The sequence below is a fragment of the Pogoniulus pusillus genome, chromosome 34 (genome assembly GCF_015220805.1).
Source record: "Pogoniulus pusillus isolate bPogPus1 chromosome 34, bPogPus1.pri, whole genome shotgun sequence".
In the NCBI taxonomy this organism is placed as follows: domain Eukaryota; kingdom Metazoa; phylum Chordata; class Aves; order Piciformes; family Lybiidae; genus Pogoniulus; species Pogoniulus pusillus.
In genome coordinates this window covers 14,690,792-14,711,365 of record NC_087297.1, presented here as the reverse complement: position 1 = coordinate 14,711,365, position 20,574 = coordinate 14,690,792, and the positions used below count along the sequence as shown (strand labels likewise).

The 20,574-nt window shown below is 53.8% G+C and overlaps 1 protein-coding gene across 8 annotated transcripts in view; it reads left to right on the top strand.

Moving 5' to 3' along the window:
* Positions 1–791: 791 nt before the first annotated feature.
* SLCO5A1 (solute carrier organic anion transporter family member 5A1) overlaps positions 792–20,574 on the top strand; it is a 34,898-nt gene continuing 15,115 nt past the window's right edge. For 6 of the 8 annotated variants that reach the window (XR_010308383.1, XM_064170753.1, XM_064170752.1 and 3 more), the window contains exons 1-3: positions 792–883; positions 1,629–2,827; positions 18,386–18,518. Coding sequence is in view for 7 of the 8 variants with exons in the window: in XM_064170753.1 (XP_064026823.1) it covers positions 1,984–2,827; positions 18,386–18,518 (977 nt within the window). In the remaining variant the exon portion in view is untranslated. Of the gene's footprint in view, positions 884–979; positions 1,052–1,123; positions 1,507–1,628; positions 2,828–18,385; positions 18,519–20,574 lie in introns of those variants that run through there. The other 2 variants (XM_064170750.1, XM_064170749.1) reach the window with 2 other exon arrangements.

Here is a 20,574-nt window from a genome sequence, read left to right as displayed (position 1 = left end):
AGAGCTGTCAGAGGAGAAGATAAACGACACCAGTCACTGAGCCTGGGCTTCCTTACCAGGAGAAACATGGGGAAAAACACGGCAGGGGGGACGACACAGGACTGTATTGGCTGCATTGTCTGAGGTGTTCAAGTGCCAAGCAAGCACAAAGAGGAATAAGGCAGGAGCTGGATAAAAATGGAAGATGGTGTCCTCCAAAATAATCTTATTGATTAGGGCTATGAATAAGTAACCAACTGTGGTGAGTCAGCCTTAAACACTGCTGGGCTTTTTGCTCCTCCTTTCCCTCCTTTTCTTCAGTTAACTCCTCCATGCTGCCAGAAAAGCACTAGCTGCTCGGGAACGTGTGAAGTGTTCTGCTCTGCTGTATTCTGCGGCATTATTTTCTGGTAAAGCTTAGGGTGAAAAGGGGAACACCTCCTCACCTCACCATCACACCCCAACACACGGCATAATTTGCAGGACTAGACCGTTCTTGGTACTAGCGTTTTAAAACAGATTTGAGAGGGGAAAAGCAGTGACTTGACAAACTGCACAGAGTGAGAGAGGGAATTAGGAAGGGACTCTGAGGTGCAAACTCTGAACTACTTTTTGGAGTTTTTGTGCATGTTTCCCACTTCCGTATGGGGTTTGTGCTGGAGACAAGACCGTGAACAAACCAGATCAGCAAGTGGCCTAAAAAATAACAATGACACACCGCGCTCCTCTTTCTTGTCGCTTTCCCGCAGACGCGCTTAACAGGTTTCGCCTTCCAATGTCTCACCTTCTCCCGGAGCAGGCACCGCCGGGCACGGCGAGCGTTCCCGGAGCCGTGCCCACAATCCCCCCAAGGACAGCGAAGGAACTGAGCACTTCCCACAGCTTTCCGGGAGGATTCTGAAGGGTACAGCTCGGTTGATCGCTGCCGGGGGAGGCAGCGGGGGCCCGAGAGCCAGTCCCAATGCCAGCGGGGGGAGGCAGCGGTCGCGCCTGCGCTGCGCCCGGGGGCGGGGGGCTGGGGCAAAGCGCGGGCGCAGGGCCCGGCGGGCTTCGGGGCTCGGCCGCCGGCACGGTGAGTAGTCGCATCTTGCCTTGCCACTGGGAGGAGAGGGCCCGGAGCGGCCCAGGGGTCCTCCCGCCCCGCCCGTTGCCTATCTCCGGGGGTCGGAGGAGCCGGCACCGCCGCCTCCCCACGTCCCTGCGCACCGAGCTGAGCGGCGGCGAGACAAAAGCGGACAAAGGCGTGTTCGGCTAGCGGGCTGGGCACCGCTCGGCGGGCCTGGGGGTAGCCCCGGGATGTGGGCTCTGGGGGTGCTTCGGTACCGGCCCGGTCCCCTTCTCCCCGCCCGCTGCCCCTCCCTTGGTCTCCCGCTTGCAGCCGCGGCGTAACTATCGCCGCGCGTTTATTTTTAGGCAGGACAATAAAGAGCTGGGCGCAGCGACCTTGGGCTGCCGGAGGAAAGGGTCGCGCAGGGGCCGAGGCCCCCGGAGGATGACCCCGCTCCGCCCGGCGCTTGCCGAACCGCGGTACCGTCCCCTGGGACGCGACCCCGCGTCCTGCGCCTGGAGCCCCGCGTAGACCCCTAGGGCGGGGAAGGCGGTGCAAAGGCCGGCCCCGCTGACCTCCCGTGCTTCTCTCCGCCCCGCAGATCGGCAGCACCCGCAGAACTCCGTCAGCAGCGTGGCCGGAGGAGGATGCGAGCGGCGGCACCGGCGGGGCTTCGGCGGGCGGCTACCAAGCGCGGCGCCGTGGATATGAAGCGGCGGCGGGGAGCCGGAGCCGGCGGGGCTGCCCCAGCCACCCCTTGTCGGCGAGCCTGAGGAGAATGGAGTCACAAAGGGCTCGGGCGGACACGTGCGGCCGCGGCTAGGGCCACCCCCTGCCCTCCTCCCGCCCTCCTCCCCTCCCCGCTATGCTCCGCTGCCGCCGGGCTGCTCGGCGCGCTCGACGCACGGCGGCGATGGAGCCGGCCGGGCTGCTGTGAGGCCGCGGCCGCAGCCAGCATGGCCTCGGTGGAGGGGACCTGGGAGCGGCCGGAGGCGCGGGGGGGCCGCGGGGCCGGGCTCGGCTCCCCCCTGCCGGCTGCGGGGGAAGGTGGCGGCTGCGCCGGGTCGGGCACCGCCGCGGCAACAGTTCCCGGGCACGATCAGGGCCTCGGAACCGCCGCCTCTGGAGCTGCCCGCCCCTCTGCCGCCGGCAGCGGAAGCTTCCCGCGGGGCACGGAGCCCGGCCGCGGGATCCCCCCGGTGCTGCCGCCGCTGCTGCTGCCAGGTCCCCCGGGCGGAGCCTACCTGCGAGCCGTGCTGGCGGACTCGCGGTTCTTCTTGGTGTGCATGTGCTTCCTGACCTTCATCCAGTCCCTGATGGTCTCCGGCTACCTGAGCAGCGTCATCACCACCATTGAGCGCAGATACAGCCTGAAGAGCTCGGAGTCGGGGCTGCTGGTCAGCTGCTTCGACATCGGCAGCCTCGTGGTCGTGGTCTTCATTAGCTACTTCGGGGGCCGCGGGCGCAGGCCGCTCTGGCTGGCCGTGGGGGGGTTCTTCATCGCCTTGGGGGCTGCGCTCTTCTCCTTACCTCACTTCATCTCCCCGCCGTACCAGATCCAGGAGCTGAACTCCTCTGTCAGCAACGAGGGCTTGTGCGTGACGGGTAACGGCAGCGCCAAGGAGCAGTGGGACTCGCCGGGCTGCCTCAAGGACTCGGGCAGCAACGACCACTCTCTCTATGTGGCTTTATTCATTTGTGCCCAGATCCTTATTGGTATGGGCTCCACACCCATCTATACCCTGGGACCGACCTACCTAGATGACAACGTCAAGAAGGAGAATGCCTCGCTCTACCTAGGTAAGGTGTGCCAGGGCGCTTTGGAGGCGCAGGGCTATGGGAAGGCCTCTTTGCGGGTGCTTCGGTACTGCTCCTGAACGGCGTCTGTGCTGGGCTTGCTTCCCAGAGTGAACTTCTGAAGCTGCCGAGGTGCCATACCTTGCTGTGTGAAAGTTCTGTGTGGTGGCAGTGACAGGTGACACCGAGGTGATTGCGTCGGAGCACTGTGCTCACACCCTGCAGCACGGAACGGGACAGCCGGGGGGGTCTGACACTGCTCACCGCTTGGCACCAGCCGGGGGATTTTAGAGAGCAGTGTGAGACTCTGCCCGGCACCTTCCGCGTTCTCTTTGCCAGGACAGCAGCTCTGCATCTCTCAGTTTTTTTCAGTATGCCTTGAGGCTCTGCCCACAATTTAATGTTTGATAAGCGCTTTGAGAGACTTTGGTGTGCTTCACTTCAGTTCTGCAGCCTTCTTTTAGCTAAGCAAAAAGTGTTGGTCAGCGTTGATCAGTCATCTGGTGACTCACAAAAGAGTTAACAAATCGTTGATGAAGCAGCAGGTAAAACTTCAGGGTTAAGAGCTCGGTTAGGGAGCACAGGAAAGCTCAAGGAATGCCATAAATTTGGGCTCTGGTGTGGCACCTGACTTTGGGTGGGGATGGATGGATGGATGGATGTCTGATGGTGGCAGACAGAGTTCTGAGGTAGTCAGGTGCTTTGGAGTGATGTGTGCTTGTGATGGTTTGTGAGACGTGAGAAGATCGACTGCCTGTGCATCACTTACAGGGCTCTGTGAGGAAGGAGTCTTGCACAGCCCTGCGGAGTCTTTGCGAGCTAAGAGGGGGACTCACGGGGCTGGGGAAGCTGCCGACGGTGTTGCGGTGCTCTGTCGCCTTTTCAGGTCACTTTGGCTTTCTGAGAAAGGTGCAGATAATCATTCCATGTCAAATAGATGTGTGTGAAGTGACGTGTTTGAGCTGAGTCTGCAGCTTCTTTGTTAAGCAGTAGTGATCCAGTTCACTATTTTTATTCCTTTTAGCCTATTTTTTAGCGGTTTGTCCCATGACCTATTCTAAAGCCGTGCAGAGGCTGCCTGTGGTGCCTTAAGAAAGCCTGAGGTTGGTTTTGGGAGGAGAGGCATTACTACAAGTTTTCCTGCTGTTCTCACAGCATTGCCAACCTGCCTGATGAAGCTATTTGCCAAAGCCTTTTCTCTCTCTTCTCCCCTGTAAGAAAGGTTAAAATGGTCTGGAAATCTAGATTAACCTAGAATCAGCTTAATTGACAATAGATCTGGTTGCTTAAGGTCTGGACTTGCTGTATGGAGCAGCAGAGAGGAGGCTAAAACTGCTGCAAAGAGATGGTTTTATAAACACTGTAGGAAACAGGAGCTGGAGAGGCTGTGGATGGGGAATGAAGGGTTAAAGAGATGGATCACAGGATCATGGAGTGGTTTGGGTTGGAAGGGACCTCAGAGATCATCTAGTTCCAGTCACCTAGCTGGAGGCAGGGACACCTTCCATAAGAAGGTGTGGAAGGAGGAAGAGGAAGGCAGGGGGGAAGAAGACTTCACCAAAGGAGAAAGCAAGGTCAGTGGTTAGAAATCCTTGCTGGACAAGAGGAGCGATGCCAATTACTGAAGCAGTGCCAGTCATGGGATGCTTCTAGCAAGGGAAATGGCAGTAAGGTGACTGAGGTAGCTTTTAATTGTGGCAGAGATTGGCCCTGAAGCTGACAAAGGTAAAAGACACCAGCAGCTGCTGGAGGGCTCTGTGGGACCCTGCACCTGCCAGGCACAGAAGGCAGCTTTGATCTGTCCTAGGAGTACCCTGGCAGAGCTGAAGTCCGTGTGTGGTGATCCAGAAGAATAAAGATGAGGCGTCTGCTCACAGGGGGCAGCAAAAAGGGATGATCCTGTTCTGATTGTGCCCACAGGGAGGAGAAAATGAATGAACACAAAGTGTTTAGAAGTAGAGCAGGAAGTCCCATCACCTCCTTGCAGCCTGTGAGTTATCCCAGGCCAGAAGTGATGCTGCTGCTGGAGCTGGTGGTGTTGGCTTTTTTAAGTACTGTGAACTCGTGAGGCGACTTCATTTGGTCAGCTTTGAGTATTTGCCTCTTTTTGGACTTGGGTCAAAGACTTGCTGAGGGGCAGGAGTAAAATCTGAGTTCTGTGGGGAGAAAAGAAGCATTGTTTGACATGCTGGGGTGTGCAGATGTTTTCTTGGAGCTTCTCAGTGTTTTGGAATGCTTCGTGTCCTCGAGCAGGAGAGGGAATTGTGGCAGCACAGCTGGGCAGAGGAGTGGGATGGAGGTGGCCAGGGCATAGCTTGGTCAGCCACCCCATGTCCTGCGTTGTGTGAGGCTCCTTTCTCCAGGCAGGGTGGTTTTGTTTCTGGGGCAAGCGATGCAGATGAGGTCAAAAGGTAAAATGTGTGCATGCAGGCAGGAGGTAACAAAGTCTTGGAGTGAGCTTTGAGAGCTGGAGAAGAGAAAGCCTGGTGAGACAGCTCCTGGTCACACACGTGAAGATGAATGCCCATGCTCTAACGTGACATGGAAGGTCACCAAGATGTTTTCTTCTGATCCTGCTGCTGCTGCATTTGTTGGCTTTTGGACAAAGTAAGGATGTGCAAAGACACAAAGAAGTGTTCAGAGGGAAGACCTTGATGCATGCGGCAGAGCTTTCACCAGGCAACAGAACCAAAGAGCTCTTCACCCCTACAAGTGTTCCCACTGCTAGTAGGTCAGTGAAGGCCCCCTCAGGTATTGCTAATCCTGGTTGTGCAAAACTCACCTTCTGTGGCTGTGGGAGCTGTTTTCTTCTCTTCCCAGTTAATCCAGCTCAGGGCTGGAGTGGCCATAGCATATCCTCTTAAGCGCAGGCATGCAGGCTCAGCCTGGACAGCTGTTTCAGCATTCCTGGCTGAAGTCCTGCTCTCAAAAACATATTTGATGCTTATACATAGTCTCTTGGCTGCCTGCACCGAAGTCCATCTGTCAGACTGGCTGGGTGCCAGTTGCCAAGGTGATATGTCTGTGGTTTCTAGTGGGACAAAGGTGGCAGGCAGGGAGCTGAGTGTGGGCTGCCCACATGGCACTGGGCAAGCTCGCTGTGCTCTGGGATGCTTCTTCCTTGTGGAGGCAAAGCCGCCTTCAGGGCCTCCTGTTGAGTGGACCAGGCAGTGCTGACTTGAAGAGAATGTCTGACATCAGGCATGCAAGCAGGAGCAGCAATACAAGAACCAGCTCCTTTAATCACTGATAATCCAAAGTGGAAGTTACACCCCTGCTGCAAAAGCTGGGCAGACACTAAGTTGTCTTTGTCCTCTCTTAACGTCTCTCCCTGCTGTGCTCAGCTGTACCACAGCCTATCTGCCATCAGCTGCTTAGTGCATGTGGGCATTCTCCTGTTAATTAGTTCATTGACTAAATTATTGGCCAGTCGTTTAGGAGTCACCTGGCCTTCAGAACTCTGCCTTTGTACTCCCCGTGGTGTTTCTGCTACATGGCAAATGGCAGCACTTGAAGCATAGCCTGATTTCCAAACACCGTGGGGGTTTTGGAGGCATCCAGCAGTTTGTGTCCAGTGTGAGTTTATCTTGGGATTGTGTCGTGGATTTTAAAATCAGTTCCTGAAAGGAGCTGTGGCACTTGGAAAGGGAAGTTTCATTGGTGGCGTTGTGCCTGATGGTTAAATGTTTTGCTCCTTTTGCAAATGGAAGTTGCAGTGAAAAAGGAATTTGCTGTGAAAATTCACTCACAGAAAGGCAATGTTATGTTTTACAGAAATATCTTCATTAAAGAAGGTATTTTCTCATTCAGGACCCCCAGGTGACCAGTGGGTGAATTAGTTGTCGTGCTAAGGGTGTTTTGGTCCAGTTCCCAGCATGCTGCCAGCTGGGTTGGGCAGGATAGGAGATTTTTATCTTGGTTGCTGTGTTTCCCTTGAAGAAGAGCAGCATGCTGAGTTCACCCCTTGAACACAGGCTGCTGGCGTGCCCGAGTGAGAGCCACAGCCTGGTTTATCCCCAGGCTAGCACAGAGTTGTCCTTGGTACAAGCCTCTGCTGGCTCTGTGCACACTCAGCTGGGCAGAGCTGACTGCAGGCCAGGCACGGGGAGCAGCTCTGCATGCAGGCGAGGTGGCTGCTGCTCTGCTGGCATGTGGGCATTGCACTGTCCTACACAGATGCTTTAGCACTCGGAGGGTTTGGTTTTGTGCTTCCCTGGCATTTCTGTAACACCTTTTAGGTTAAAATGCTGATCAGGCAGCAGGCACAGTTCATTTAAAGCTTCTCTAAGGAGTTTGTTGCCCTTTCCTGGCTCTGAGGAAATGGATAAATGTCATTTTCCTCCTCCAGCTGAGTCTCCTGCTCCACAGGTGAGCTGATCCCTCTTTCCCCTGCTGTAATCCCAGCTATCGTTTCCTGAGGCACGGAGGGAAGGTGGATCTGTGTGTGGGTGCCGCAGAGTTCAGAGCAAGGTGAGGGCAGCCTGGCCTGAGGTGCTCCTGTGGTGAGCGATGCCTGTCCCTGCCCCTGCCCTGCCAGTGCCCTGTCCCCAGGGACCCTGCCCCGTGCCCGCCGCGTCCTTGCCGTGAGCAGCTGTGGGACAGAGCTCTGCTTGCAGTAACGGGCAGAGACTCTCAGCACCCGACCCTGGCTGTGCCGTTCCTTTGGCGTTAAGGGAAAAGGCCTGGGCTGGAGGCACGGCTCTGGGACTCCCAGGTGCCAGGCCTGGTTGTTTCCTGGTGTGGCAATGCCAGAGTCCTCAGCAGCGGTTCCTGAGGCTGGCAGTGCCTTCTGCACCTGCTCAGGTGGTGTTCTTGGAGGGCAGTGCCTTTCTTCTTTGGTGAGCTCAGCTGCAGGGCTGGTTTGAGCAGGGAAGTGTCTGAACCTGCCACGGTCCCCAGAGAAGCTTGGAAACTTAGACCTGAAAGTGGCTTTTAAGTAACAGCTTGTTCCTGCCTGCTGCCAGGAGCCCAGGGCTTGGGATGCCGAGTCTGGTTACCCCAGGGCTGGAAGCTCCAGCTGGCTGCTGGGGACCCTGGCTGCCTGCGAGTGGTCGCTAGCGGCTCCTGTTGCAGCTGCAGCAGAGATGCTTTGTGCTCCCTGCGCTTTGCCGGCGCTCGGCTGTCCCTTCTGGCAGCACCGGGTGGCTGTGGCAGTTCCTCTCGCTGTCGTTCAGGGGCAAATTCCTGTCTCGGCTGTGCAGGGCACACAGGCAGTTCTGGAAGTGGGCTCGGGCTGCTCTTCTGTCCCGAAGGTCAGCACCTGGAAATGTGGAACTTTAGAGCAGGTGAAGGACTTTCATGGATGGATTGTAGAAGAGCAGACAACTCCAGCATGTTAGCCTCTTCAGCCTTACACTTTCTCTTTAGTCCAGCTTGGGGTCTCCTCTTCTTTTCCTGCTCCCCTTCTCTGCTGAGTGCTGGAGCAGCTGCTGTAGGTTTGCTCCAGTTATGGGTTAGACATGGATCGTGCCACATGGACTTTGAGCCCTCTTGCAGTGAAGGCTGTGCTCAGGAGCAAACAGCTCTGTTGGTCTCCAGAGTGCTGCTGTCCATGCCTCCATGGTGCTTCTGCCGTGGCTCAGTTGGGCTATCTGGGCACATGGGCTGGGGCTGGCAAAGCTCCTACAGCAGACAGCTTTGTGGGGTGCACAGAAGCCAATTTCTCCTGACTTAACTAGACCCATACCCCAGCTCCTTCCAGGTGCTCAGGAGACAACAGGACATTTCCCGTGGTGGGAAAGGACATGGAGGAGTGTGGGATGTGTCCTGCTGAGCAGCTGCAGTTCGGGCATCTGCTGTGCCGCCATGAAGCCAGAGGTGCACCCATGCAGCACGGCGCTCGCGGGAGGGCTGGCAAAGGCAGCTCTTAGCTCTGCCCTTCTCTCTGCCTCTGGGAGTTTGCTCTTGGATGGCCTGCGTGGAGTAGGGCACGGCCACTTGAGTGCTACAGCCCCTGCACTCCAGCCTGGAGGCTCCAGCTGTCCTGGAGCTGGGCAACTCTCCTGGCAGCAGGGACAGAGTGCAGTGGTGGCAAACGTGGTGCTCTGGTATGGCTTGCATTCTGAACAGCGTGTGTGAAAGTTGTTCCAAGGCAATAAACACGAGCTGTGGCAGGGGAAGTACCAGAGCATTGCTGGGTGTCTGCTCCCAGCGCACTCCTGTGCTGTCCCTTTGGATTCTCCTCCCTGTTTTCGTGCTTATTTCTTTCCAGCAGCTTGCTCTCCTTTTCCTAGCTTGCTGGGGTGGGTTTTTGGGTACTTCCATTTCCCCCCTGCATATCTGGATGTAAACTCTTTCCTTGTGTGGCACCGTGTGCATCAAGACCTCAGTCTGACCATCACCAACTGTGCCTTTTGTCTTTGATGCTTACAGGATTAGACTGAAAGCCTGAGGAGTGTCTCAGTGCTGCTCTGAGACCAGCATTCAGCTGTTTGAACTTGATAAGCTTTTGTAAATTAGCAGCTGTTTTCTATATTCATCTGCCTATTTTCAATCAGCTGCTACTAAGTGGTCAAAAACAGATCCTAGGTGGATTGTCCTGTGCTTGTGTCCTTTCCTTTCTGGATTAATTAAGCTATCCTCTAGAGCCAGAGTATTTCAGATAATTCATGGATTAGCTGAGTGTATCTTCTTCTACCTTCTGAGCTGCTCTTTCATACTCCAGTTGTAGCTTAGCCCAGTGCTTGGCACAGCTTGATTCACAGTGGTTGACTTCAGGTGTCTTGTAGGCACTTCAGGGGCTCTGAAGTCAAGTGCTCTCAATTACATCTTTGTCCCCACTTGTCCTTTTCCTCAGTCCCTGGTTAGATTAGTACCTGCATACTCGACCTTCCCCAGAGTAATTCTGAGCAATGTGTTTATGTAGATAAAGCAGAGTAGGCAGGGAAATAGCTGGGAGCATGCTGTGGGTGCTGCCAGCCCATAATTACTCAGAGTGTATCAAGCAAGCCTCATTTTCCCTCTGAAATCCCTGAAGGAAGTGGTGTGTGAGGTGGTATGTGGTGTGTGTGTTAGGCTGTCCCTGAGCTCAGAGCAGTTGCTGTGTTCAGCTGAGCTGCTGACCAGGTGGATTTTGCTGAAAGACAGCTGCCAGCAGCACCTTTTCCATCAGAGGTCCCAGGGGAGCCAGCTCGTGGGCGCAGAGCTCAAAGCCACGTGAAGCTCAGGAGCAGGATACCCTGAGGATGCTGCTCAGGTGGAATTATTAGCTGAGGAAAAGCCAGGAGAGGGGAAGGAAAGGTTCAGTGTGGGATTGGCAGTGTCTCCTCAGTGTTGCCAAGGTGATGGGGGCATTTGAGCCAAGAGGCACCTGCTGGGGCCATTTCCAAGTGGGTCCATGTGAAGGGCTGAAGATGCTGCAGTAAGTGCCTGTGGAGCCCAGGAAAGCCCCTGACAAGGGTGGGGAGTTTTGGAGATGGAGAGGACAGCAGCCCAGGGCTGCTTTTGCTCATGATGTTCCCCTAGGCTGTTCATGGATCCCTGCAGTTGGAAAACTAAGAAAGCAATTTGGCACTTTGGATTTGTGTTTGGAATTTGCCTTTCCATTTGTTACTTTGTCTCAGTGAGTGAGAAAAAGGTTTAATGGAGAGTGACCTTCTGGGGTGCAGAGAGCTTCAAACCAGGCTACAGGAGTGTCTGAGTTCTGTGTGCCTAATGCACAGTCCTATTAGCCAAGGGAAATAAGGAGTCTCTGAGCTCAGCACTGCACCCCTGGGATGTGAGGGATGTGTGAGCTGATACAGCCTGGAGAGGTCCTGCACTGGTGGTGTCAGAGCAGCTCTTCCCCCCTCGGGTTTTTGGCTAAGGTAAAGGCGAGCTGCTTGGGACCAGAGGGACCTGGCACTAACTGCCTTTTATCTGCTGCTTATGGGTGAGTCCAGGTTGGCCACTTTCTTGTAGGATGAGAAGATGTAGCTGTCCAGACAGTGAGAGGGCTGCTGAGGGGTGGTGGAAGAGTTGGACAGCCGCGAGGTTTGCACTGGCAGATGGGCTCCGCACTGTGAGCCAGCTGCTCCGGGCTGGACTGTGCCTGGCAGGACGAATGGCAGGTGGTGAGCTTCCCTCGCCTGCTTGAGTAAGGTGCTGGGGTCAGTTGTTCTGCGGTCTGAGCATTGGGGTCCTCCGAGAGACAACTGCTGGGCTAAGCACCTCCTCCAGTGCTGCATTAATCCCAGCTTGCGTGGCCTGTCCGGAGGCATTAGAATTAGTGGCCCAGCTTTAGAGCAGGCGGCAGCATAACCCCTGAGACTGTCAGAGTCCCTGGCTGCTCCCGGGGCTGCTGCTGTCTGCTGCCTTTCCGTGCCATCGGGACATAGGGCTTGAGGAGCAGCCTGCCTCTTTCTGCCTGCAGAGGGCTGGAAAAGAGTACAGCAAAAACTCCACAAGAAGAGTTCATCAGCCCCGAATTGCAGAGCGCTTCTTGGCTTATTTGCTTCCCACCCTTGTTCTCTTGAGTCCCAAGTGGTGTGGAGCTCGGGGAGCTGCCATCTGATGGTTGTCTGGTGTGGGAGATCTGGAGAAGATAGATGTGGGTGTGATGGTGGGAGGCAGGCTCTGTGCCGGAGGCTGCTATCACACACTGCCAAAGCAGACAGTAATCCTCTTAGGTGGGATTGTGAAGCCAGCAGTAATAGGGCACAAGTCAGTGTCAGCAGTTCAGAGCTGGGGCTTTGATAAACATCCTTGTCATGTGGAGCTCCTTCAGTGCTGCTTAAGCTTTACATTAACCAACCCCTCCTCTCCAGCTCCAAATGTTCATGTCTCACACTGCAGTGACAGCTGCAATCAGAACCTTCCTGCTCATCTTTCTAATTGATGCCCTTGCTTTAGAAGGGTCACAGAGATTTGCAGTTTCATAATGCAGCTCGTTTTCCTGATGGGAAAAATTCAGAGGAAGACAAACTGCAAGATCAGTCAGTCTGCATCAGACGTGTCAGCTGTGGAATGGGGCACCCTGAGAAGAGCTGCAGCAGTGAGAGCTGCTGTGTGCAGGCTGCTCATGCCCGTTGGAGCACGTGGAGGCGGCAGCTGTGCAGGCAGGAGCACGTGTGGAAGAGAGGGCAATCAGATCTGCACCAGCAGGGCCAGAGTGGAGGGAAGGGCTGGAGGCTTTAATTAATACTGGAGCTGTCGGGGCAGAGCCAGGGCAGTTGCTGTCCCTGGCTCTTGCGATTCTCCAGTCTGGTGTCAAATGAACGCTGGGCTCAGAAGAGCTTTCCCAAGAAGTTACTGAAGCACAGCTAAATGTGGCACCTTCTGCCCCCCTGCAGGTAGAGGTGCGTGGAACAGGAGCAGGGGAGAGCTGCAGAGCTTGGTCACCTCCAAACAGATAGTTTGGTACCAAACTTACTCAAGGCATCTGAAACAATGACAGCTCCTGTCTTTTAGTAAGCACTTGTCACGTCCCCACACCAATTAGGGAAGGATAAACCAGGATTTCCTTTCCATTGTGAAACCGGTTTGGGAGCAGGTGTTGATTAAGCTGAGCAGGGTGGCAGGATTGCTTGTGATGGAAAGATGTGCAGCCGTCAGGGTGTGCTTACTTGGCCAGGCACTGCAGCAGGCTGCCCAGGGAGGTGGTGGAGTCCCCATCCCTGGAGGTGTTCAACAAACATGTGTCCATGGCACCTGGGACCACGGTTTAGTGGCTGTGGTAGTGTTAGACACTGGTGGGACTCTTAGAAGTCCTTTGCAACTGCAGCAGTCCTTTGAGTCTGTGACTGTTGGCACAGCTGATGCTGGGAGGTGCATTCCCACTCCTTGTACTGTTCGTTTCACCTTCTTGGGTATCCTGTTTGCTTTGAAGACCACTCTGTGGCTCCTCTCACTCTTGCTTTCATCCCGTACACTGCCCAGGGCATTTTCAAACTCCAGTGGAGGACAGATTGTGTCATTTGCTGCCCCTGGAATTCCAGCTCTGTGGCCTTTCCTGTTTGGATGTTTTGTGAGCATGTCCCTGGTGGGTATCAGCAGTGGAGGGATGCTCTGCAGCGATTCCCTCTGCAGCAGCACCAGTGCAATCCAGTTTGAGATGTAAGCACAGACAGCTTGGGTAACCACAAGAGGCCACTTCAGACCGTTTAGAGATTGCCCCACGTCACCTCCTCTGCTGATGGGTATGTGGACAGACAGCTTTATTGCCTCATTTTGGAGCAAGCTTCCATATCTTGTTGCAGCTAAGGCATTGCTGCATTGCAGTGATTGCTGTTACTGCAGACATGCAGATTTGGCAGGTCTTGTGTATCAGAGTGTTCTTGTTGCTCATTGCAGTGTGGTCTGAGGCAGTTAGCCTCTACTGTCTCCAACAAGTCCATCCAAGGTGCTGGATTAGGGTTGGTAATTAAGGGTCATCCATGGCATTTCTGTCATGTGGAAAGATACTGCAGACCACTGGTGACACTGGCAGTCCTGCATCCTCCAAACTGCTCCAGCATCATTCTGTGAGGACCTCCCTGTCGATCTGTCAGAGCTGTTTAGGAGCTGAGAGGAGGATTTCCCAGGGAGCCTGAGCCAAGGGGGCTGCCTGGCAGAGCTTTTCTGGGCTTTGGGGCTCAGATTTAGTTTTTTCTGTGAACAGAAGGGCTCAAGTTTCAACTCACAATTGATTTGTGGTACACTGGTGGAAAGCTGTGATAGTTTGCAGATGGTGTACAAGAGCTGAATCTTCCTGATGCCTGCAACCAAACCCATGTTCCCTGTGGGAAGGGATGCAAATGGGCAGAGACCATTAAACAAGGCACTGGATTGCTGGAGCCAGCAAAGTCCCCTGTGAAAGGGATTTTATTCTCTCTGGTGCTTGACAGTTTAACAGCCAAGCCTGGCTGAGCAGTTTGTGTGTTTAGGCATCAGTACCAGCTCCTGGGTTTTTGTAGAGTCATGGAAGGGTTTGGGTTGGAAGGGACCTTAAAGATTGTCTTCTTGGTTCTCTGAGAGTCAGCCTGGCAGAGAGGGATGCCCCTGGTTGGACACAGGAGGTTCCCCAGCCTGTTCTGGGGCTACCTCTGCCAAACCCTCAGCTGACACCAGTGTAGAGGGCACAGAGGGTAGGGACTCCAGAGGGTGTCTGGAGGCAGCATGGCCAAGGAGGGAAGGTGAAGAGGTTGCTTTTCTCTTGGCATCCTCCCCTGTGAAGGAGGACAACTGCTCCTGCAGGATCTGCTGTGTTAGAGATGAAAAGAGAACTCGTGGGATAATTTCATGCTTTGTTGGGGCAGAAAGGGCTGCTCTGTTCATCTGCTCTGACATCTGTGTTGAATCAGAGTCCACTGCAGTGTTACTCCTCTGCAGAGCTCCAGCCACACAGAAATAGGCAGCTTCAAATGTACCACCTGGGCACAGGGAGTCTGCCCCAGCCCCCGGAGCAGAGCAGTTAATGATCCTGTTGGGAAGGTTCCTGCTCCCGAAGTATGCATGGAGTTGGCTGGCAGTCATTTGTACCTAGCCTCAAGCCACCACGTTTCTCCTGCCTGCCTGCCTGCTAAACGTGAGGGCATCTGCATCTTTAGTGCTAGGGAACTACAATATGCTTAATAATGTGCTCAGCTGAGGAGCAGAGCTGTCACGGCCAATTCTGCTCACACGGGAGAGGAACAGAAGGAGCAGGCTTTATTTAGCAAAAGTGCAGACTAAATAAACAGATATTGGCCAATTCCCCCCCTCCCTCTCAGCTGGGTAATTAAATCACCTCATTAGTGAGAGCTGAGCCTGAATTTTGTGTCTGGTGTTGGGGGGGGGGTCTTGGAGGTATCCTACCGCAGGAGTGGCCTTGGTGGAGGTGGCAGCACTCGGCAGCCTGTTGGCATGTCCCCATACCTCGCAGGCAGGAGCTGCAGTGCAGCATGGGCTCACGGGGACAAGCCCTGCCTCAGATGTCATTAAACCCTCACTGTTCAGGAGACCCTTTGGAGGGGCAGTGAGGGATTACTGCTTCTGTGCCGCACTTGGTGGTTAAGCCCAGACATTTAGCAGCACTGACAAAGATGTTCCGGTGGTTTTGCTCTGGCAAATTGTGATTCAATTAAGTCTTCATTTTAGGATAGATTGATCCATTTTTTCCCTGTAGAGGAGATGATTTCTTTTGGAGAAGGTTGGACTATTTCCCTGGCCTTGCACTGTTGTGACCTCCGTGTAGGAGCGCAGGTCAGCGGTGAGAAGCAGCTGTTTTCACTTGACCCAACCCAAACCACAGCACTTAATGCCAGAGCCAAATATTTGCATAGGTTCCCATGTTCCGTGGCAATGTTTGCTTTTCCTGGTGACACAAACATTGGTTGCCTTCAGGACCCTGCCTGGACCTGTCTGAGCCATCCCTTGTGTTTATAGCATCAGTTGGCACTAACGAGTGGGCTTTGTGGAGGCTTTCTGTCCAAACCAAAGCGTGAGTGAATTTCCTTCCTTCTGGTTTCTCCCAGAGCTGAATTCCTCCTTTCTGGGATTCTCCATCTGCTGCTCTCTTGGTGTCTTGTACAGCTCTGGCTGTTCACATCCCTTGGTCTGGCTGGTTGAGCAGGGTCTCTTCAGGGACCAACATCTGTGTCTGCCTATTTCACAGGACTCCTTTGAGTGCCAGAGTCCTCTGGGTACAATCTATGTCTCCACGGAGCACCCATTAGCTCCTTCACTATGGGGAGGGAAGGAGGTGCTGGGGCACTCCTTGCTGACTGGGTCCACAGGAGAAGATCTTCCTTGTCCTAACTCACAGCTGTTCCTTAATTAAAACATTGAACCCCAGTTCAGTGAATCCAAGTCAGGCTCAGGGCTCATGATGCTGCTGGCATTGGGTCTTGCCACAGGAATATAGAGAAGCTTCTCCTGCTTTGCTGATGCTGCAGCCGTGAGGTCCATGGGCAGGCTTGGCATGGCCTGGGCCCTGGGCTCCCTGCAACGCCCCTTGGGTTGTGTTGACCTGGGATCTAGGACCTGGCAATGGAAGGTCTGGCTGAGCACTTCTCCCTCTCCTGCCCTCATTCTAATTCTGTTAGAAGCTGTGATTAGAGCCATTAAGAACATTTTGTGGCTGTCTCAGAACCAAAGGCTTTTTTGTGGTGGGCAGTGGTGGAGAAGCCAGGAGAAGCCTTGTGCCCATCTGTGTGTTGATAAGGAGACTGGGCCTGAGTGGTAAACAGATCCATTCTGGTGCTGCAGCAGAGAGCTGCTGTGTCCAGGCAGAAAGTGTGGGGGGTGTCCCTGGCCTCTCCTGTCTGCCTTATGAGCCCTTCATCGAGGTACAGAGGAGAGACCTCTCCCCAGAACCCAAAGCTCAAGAGGTTTTCCAGAAACAGTTCAGCACAATTCCAGCTCTGTGAAAATGTTCCTAAGACAAGAGAGAGCAGATCTGGAGCCTTCAGAGGGCGCTGTGCTCTGGCCAGACCAAGTAGCCTCTGCTATTTGTAACTGTCACACATGGCTGGAAATGTTCTGCAGAGCCTCTGACCTGTAATAATGTTTCCAGTGTGGTTTCAGTGTGTCTCCAGAGCTCTGCGTTTCACTTCAGTTGGGATTTAATATTTCTGTTGTTTTTCGAGGCTGCTGCAGCCTCCTGGGATGCAGGACCAGAGACGCTTCAGCAGCGCAGTAGCTACTCACAGGGCTGCCGGGGTCAGCTGCAAATCACTGCAATGATGTGCTCTTGCTTACAGGCAGATTTGCAGCCAGGGTTGAGTAATGAGCTGTGATTCCCATGATTTCAGCTGAAAGATGGCAATGGGAGTGCAGTTTCCCAAGCAAACAGGAGGAAATGCTCTGTGCTTGTCCTTCTTCAGGAGCTCTTAGCGACAGCCATCGCCATCATTTGCAATAATTAACCTCTGCCTCCTAGGCAGAAACCAATCTTTGAAAGGAAATTAGTTCTGAGAGAACACGATTGAAGTGATTTCCCTCTTTGCTTCTTTGTTCTCTTGTCTTGCTGGTGGACCAAAGGAAGAGTGAAGCTGCAAAGAGTCCTTTGGCTGCCAGCAGGAAGCTGGAGCGTTGGGTTTGGTTTGCATGGCAGGCAGCTGGAATGGTGCTTGGGTTCAGCTTCTCTCTCCGCTTGTCTCCTCGAGTCTGCCTGTGAAAACAGTGATAAATTTACTCCATCCGAGGATCAAGGGAGGCCACTGCAGTGGTGGTGCTGCTCTGTTTACTTTTTGGAGTGGAGCACTGGATCTGAGGGCCTGGTGCAGCCAGGGTACTACTGAGAGATAAAGAGCGGAAATGATCTGAAGATTTGCTCTGTAGGTTGTTATCTGAGCTGCAGTAATGCTCAGGGCATTGTTTTTTTCTGAGCAAATAAAGCACATTAAAGGAACAACTAAAGCCCCTATGGATAGACTGCTTGTGTGCTCAGGAGGAGGAGAAGGAAGTGAATTGATTTCCTAACTGAAAAGCCTTGGAGGAATCTGCCTGGCTTCTGCTCCCAGCTCCACTCAGCTTTGTGTCCTCTGGCTCAAAAGCCTGGTTAAAACTGAAGGGTTTTGGGGTGCCTTCTGTGTGTGCGATTTCGACCAGGGTGAGTTAAACATCTCTGAAGGGGAGCAGTGTTGCTCTGGAAACTGTTCTGTGCCTGCTTGTGCCATGCTACCCCATCACAGTACTGGGCCGTGAGGGGAGTGGGCGAGAGCCCAGATGTGTTCTCCGTTGCCTGCTCTGTGCCCTGCAGGAAGCATCCAGGTGCTGGCTCCCCAGGGTCAGCCATACCTGGCAGGAAAGGGCAGCCCTCTGTGCATGTACAGGTGTGTGTGTAGATGTCTGTACAGCTTCTTTCTTGTGAGGAGAGCCTAAGGGAGCTGAGGCTCTTCACCTTGGAGAGGAGGAGCCTGAGGGGTGACCTCATGAATGCTTATAAATATGTAAAGGTGAGTGCCAGGAGGCTGGAGCCAGGCTCTGCTGGGTGATGCCCAGGGACAGGACAAGGGGCACTGGGTGGAAGCTGAGGCATAGGAGGTTCCATGGAAACATGAGGAGGAATTTTTACCCTGTGAGGGTGCCAGAGCCCTGAAACAGGCTGCCTGGGGGGGTGTGGAATCTCCCTCTCTGGAGATACTGAAGACCAGCCTGGATGTGTTGCTGTGTGATCTGGTCTAGGTAATCCTCTGGCAGGGGGGGTTGGACTGGATGAGCTTTCGAGGTCCTTTCCAGCCCCTGCAGTTCTGTGCCTCTGGGATTCTGTGTGTATGAGCTTGACTGTAGCTTTTGCAGGACTTGACAAATTCTCAGCTTCCCCTGCGGATAGCATAGGTCAAATCCTGCTTGCCTGGCACGTGCAAGAGCTGACCAGTTGTCTTGCAGTGCCAGGATGGGAGCAATGGGGGCTTTGAGAAGCAGCCCTCCTCTTCCATTGCTCTGCTGTGTGGGGCATGTGTGTGCACACAGGGCAGACCACAGGCGCCAGGCAATATTGATCAGACATTTGCTGATCAGTTCCTTACCTGTGCAGAAGATGCTGTGCTTGAAGGTTGCACAAAAAGGCCTCTGAAGGTTTCAGGGTTCAAGAAACAGCTTTTAGCTTTCACTTTTTGGGTTTTCAGGTAAGTAGTGAACCTTTCATTTTACTGATGTGCAGCTGCCCTTCTGTTCCCTCAGCCATCATGTATGTGATGGGAGCCCTGGGCCCTGCTGCTGGGTACCTGCTGGGAGGACTTCTCATTGGCTTCTACGTGGATCCCAGGACAACTGTTTATATTGACCAGAGCGACCCCCGCTTCATTGGCAACTGGTAAGGACCAGGGGCTGAGGGGGAGCCCTGGGTCACTGCTGAGGGCCAGGGGCTGGGAGGGAGCCCTGGGCCACTGCTAAGGACCGGGGGCTTTGAGGTTAGTCCCTTCTGGATTTATTCCAGAGCAGGCAGCATGAAACAGCTCCACTGCCCTGATGAGAAACGATAGACTTCATTTAGCCTGGTCTAGGAGAGGGAGATAGGATGGAGTCAGAACATGACCTTTCCAGTCTTGTTTCCTTTCTCCACCATGTTAAATCTGCAGAGTTTGGCTTTCCCTGAAGCGTTTATAGGTCCTTGTCTTTCATTTTTGTCTCCACTTTTTCTCTCTCCCACTTCTGAGGAGATGCCCACCCTGCTACCTGAGATCTGGAAATGTGGTTCACAAGCCCTGCTGGCCTCTCATCGATGTCGGTGGTGCTCAGAGCATCTATGCCTCATTCTCTTTCACTTTAGCATTAAAATGAAGCCCCTGATGATTGAGGGCTGCTCCTTTGTCCCCTGCAGATCACTGCTGCACGGGTTGCAAGTGCAGGCTTCCCTTGCCCTGCAATCTCTGCTCTGGGACTGTGACATTTTCTCCTTGCAGGACAGTGCCACGTAGCCAAGTTTATTTCTGTAATCTCCCAGTCTGAAATGTAAAAAGAGTCCAGCACTCCCTGAGTTCAGCTGAGAAGCTTTTCACAGCAGACTTCAGTTGCTGGGCAGGTGTGCTGGAGATTTCTCAGCCTTGTCTTCTCTGCACTGAGCCAGTGTCTCTGATTCCCATCTTTCCCTTACTGTAGCTGTAAGGGATGATGTGGAAAAATGCCATTATTAAAGGGGGTGCTGATGGCAGAGCACACAGAGTGCAGCAGCCAGGACAGCTGGAAGCAAACCTGCTTGTGTGCAGGACAGGTGACCTGGCTTGTGGCGCCTGGTGAGCAGTGGCTGTGGCTCAGGGTTCTTTCTGCTCTGGCTCTTCCCTGACTTCCACGGAGCTGGGATTTGTGCTGCTGGGCTTACACACCGGGGCTTTTTGGAGGTGCTGGGGCTGAGTGAGAGGCAGGGGACTGTGTTCAGATGTGGTTGCTCTAGGGGTGTCTGTGAGAAGCCATCAATCACGCTGCTGTCTGAGGGCTGCTAAGGTGCTGTACAGGGATCTCGTTAATTGAGGAGTGGCCCTTGGAGCTCTGTCAGCTCCTCTGAATCCCATTTTCTTTTGCTGATCGTTTTCTGAGTGTTCTGAAGCTGTTCAATACTTGAATCTTCCTGTGGAGTCCTTCATCAGCATTCCACAAACAGGAATGCCTCCAGCACTGTCTGCTCTTCCTTACCTTTAATTGCTTTTATTTGAGGTCCTAGGGCTGGTGCCTTTGAGGTGTTCTCCTGCATGTTGTCTTCGACTTTAGGAGGCAGAAAACCAAGGCTTTTGATGAATACAGCTGCTGACCTCTCACCTCCCATCGTAATGTCCTTGGAGTTTTCCTATCATCTTTTGTCTGTTTTCCAGTTCTTTGATTTGTCTCCAGCAGGATGTGAGGAGTAGACAGTGCTGCACTGGTGACATCTGCAGCAGTGGCTGTGCTGCTGTAGGGTCCCTTTGGGTTTGGATTCCATCTCATGCTACATCACAGCCTCATCTGCCATGCTGCTTGCCCTGCATTGGTTCTTTGATCAGTGCCTCTTCGGCTTCTGCCTCTGAGATCTGAGAGGGATATTCTACATCTCCACACAGCCTGCTGATGAGTTCCCTGCCTGAGAGTGCTGACTAATCCTCCTCAAAGTCTGGCTTTAATCCCTGTACCTTATCAGCTAAAATGAACGGAGAGAGGATTTTCTCTTTACGTAATGTCAGAAGTAGGCACAGCTTCCACTTGCTCGGATTTGCCCCACAAAAGCTTCCCCCCATGTCTCACAGAGCTGCTGTTAGGTGTGGCTGTTGGTTGGTGTCTGTCACCACTTACCACACACAACCTGCAGGTCAGTTTGTCTTCGTTTAAAAAATGCAGCTCCCAGCATCTTCTCATTACAAAGATGAGAGCAGATGGGTTTGTTTCTGGAGCAGATGCCCCTG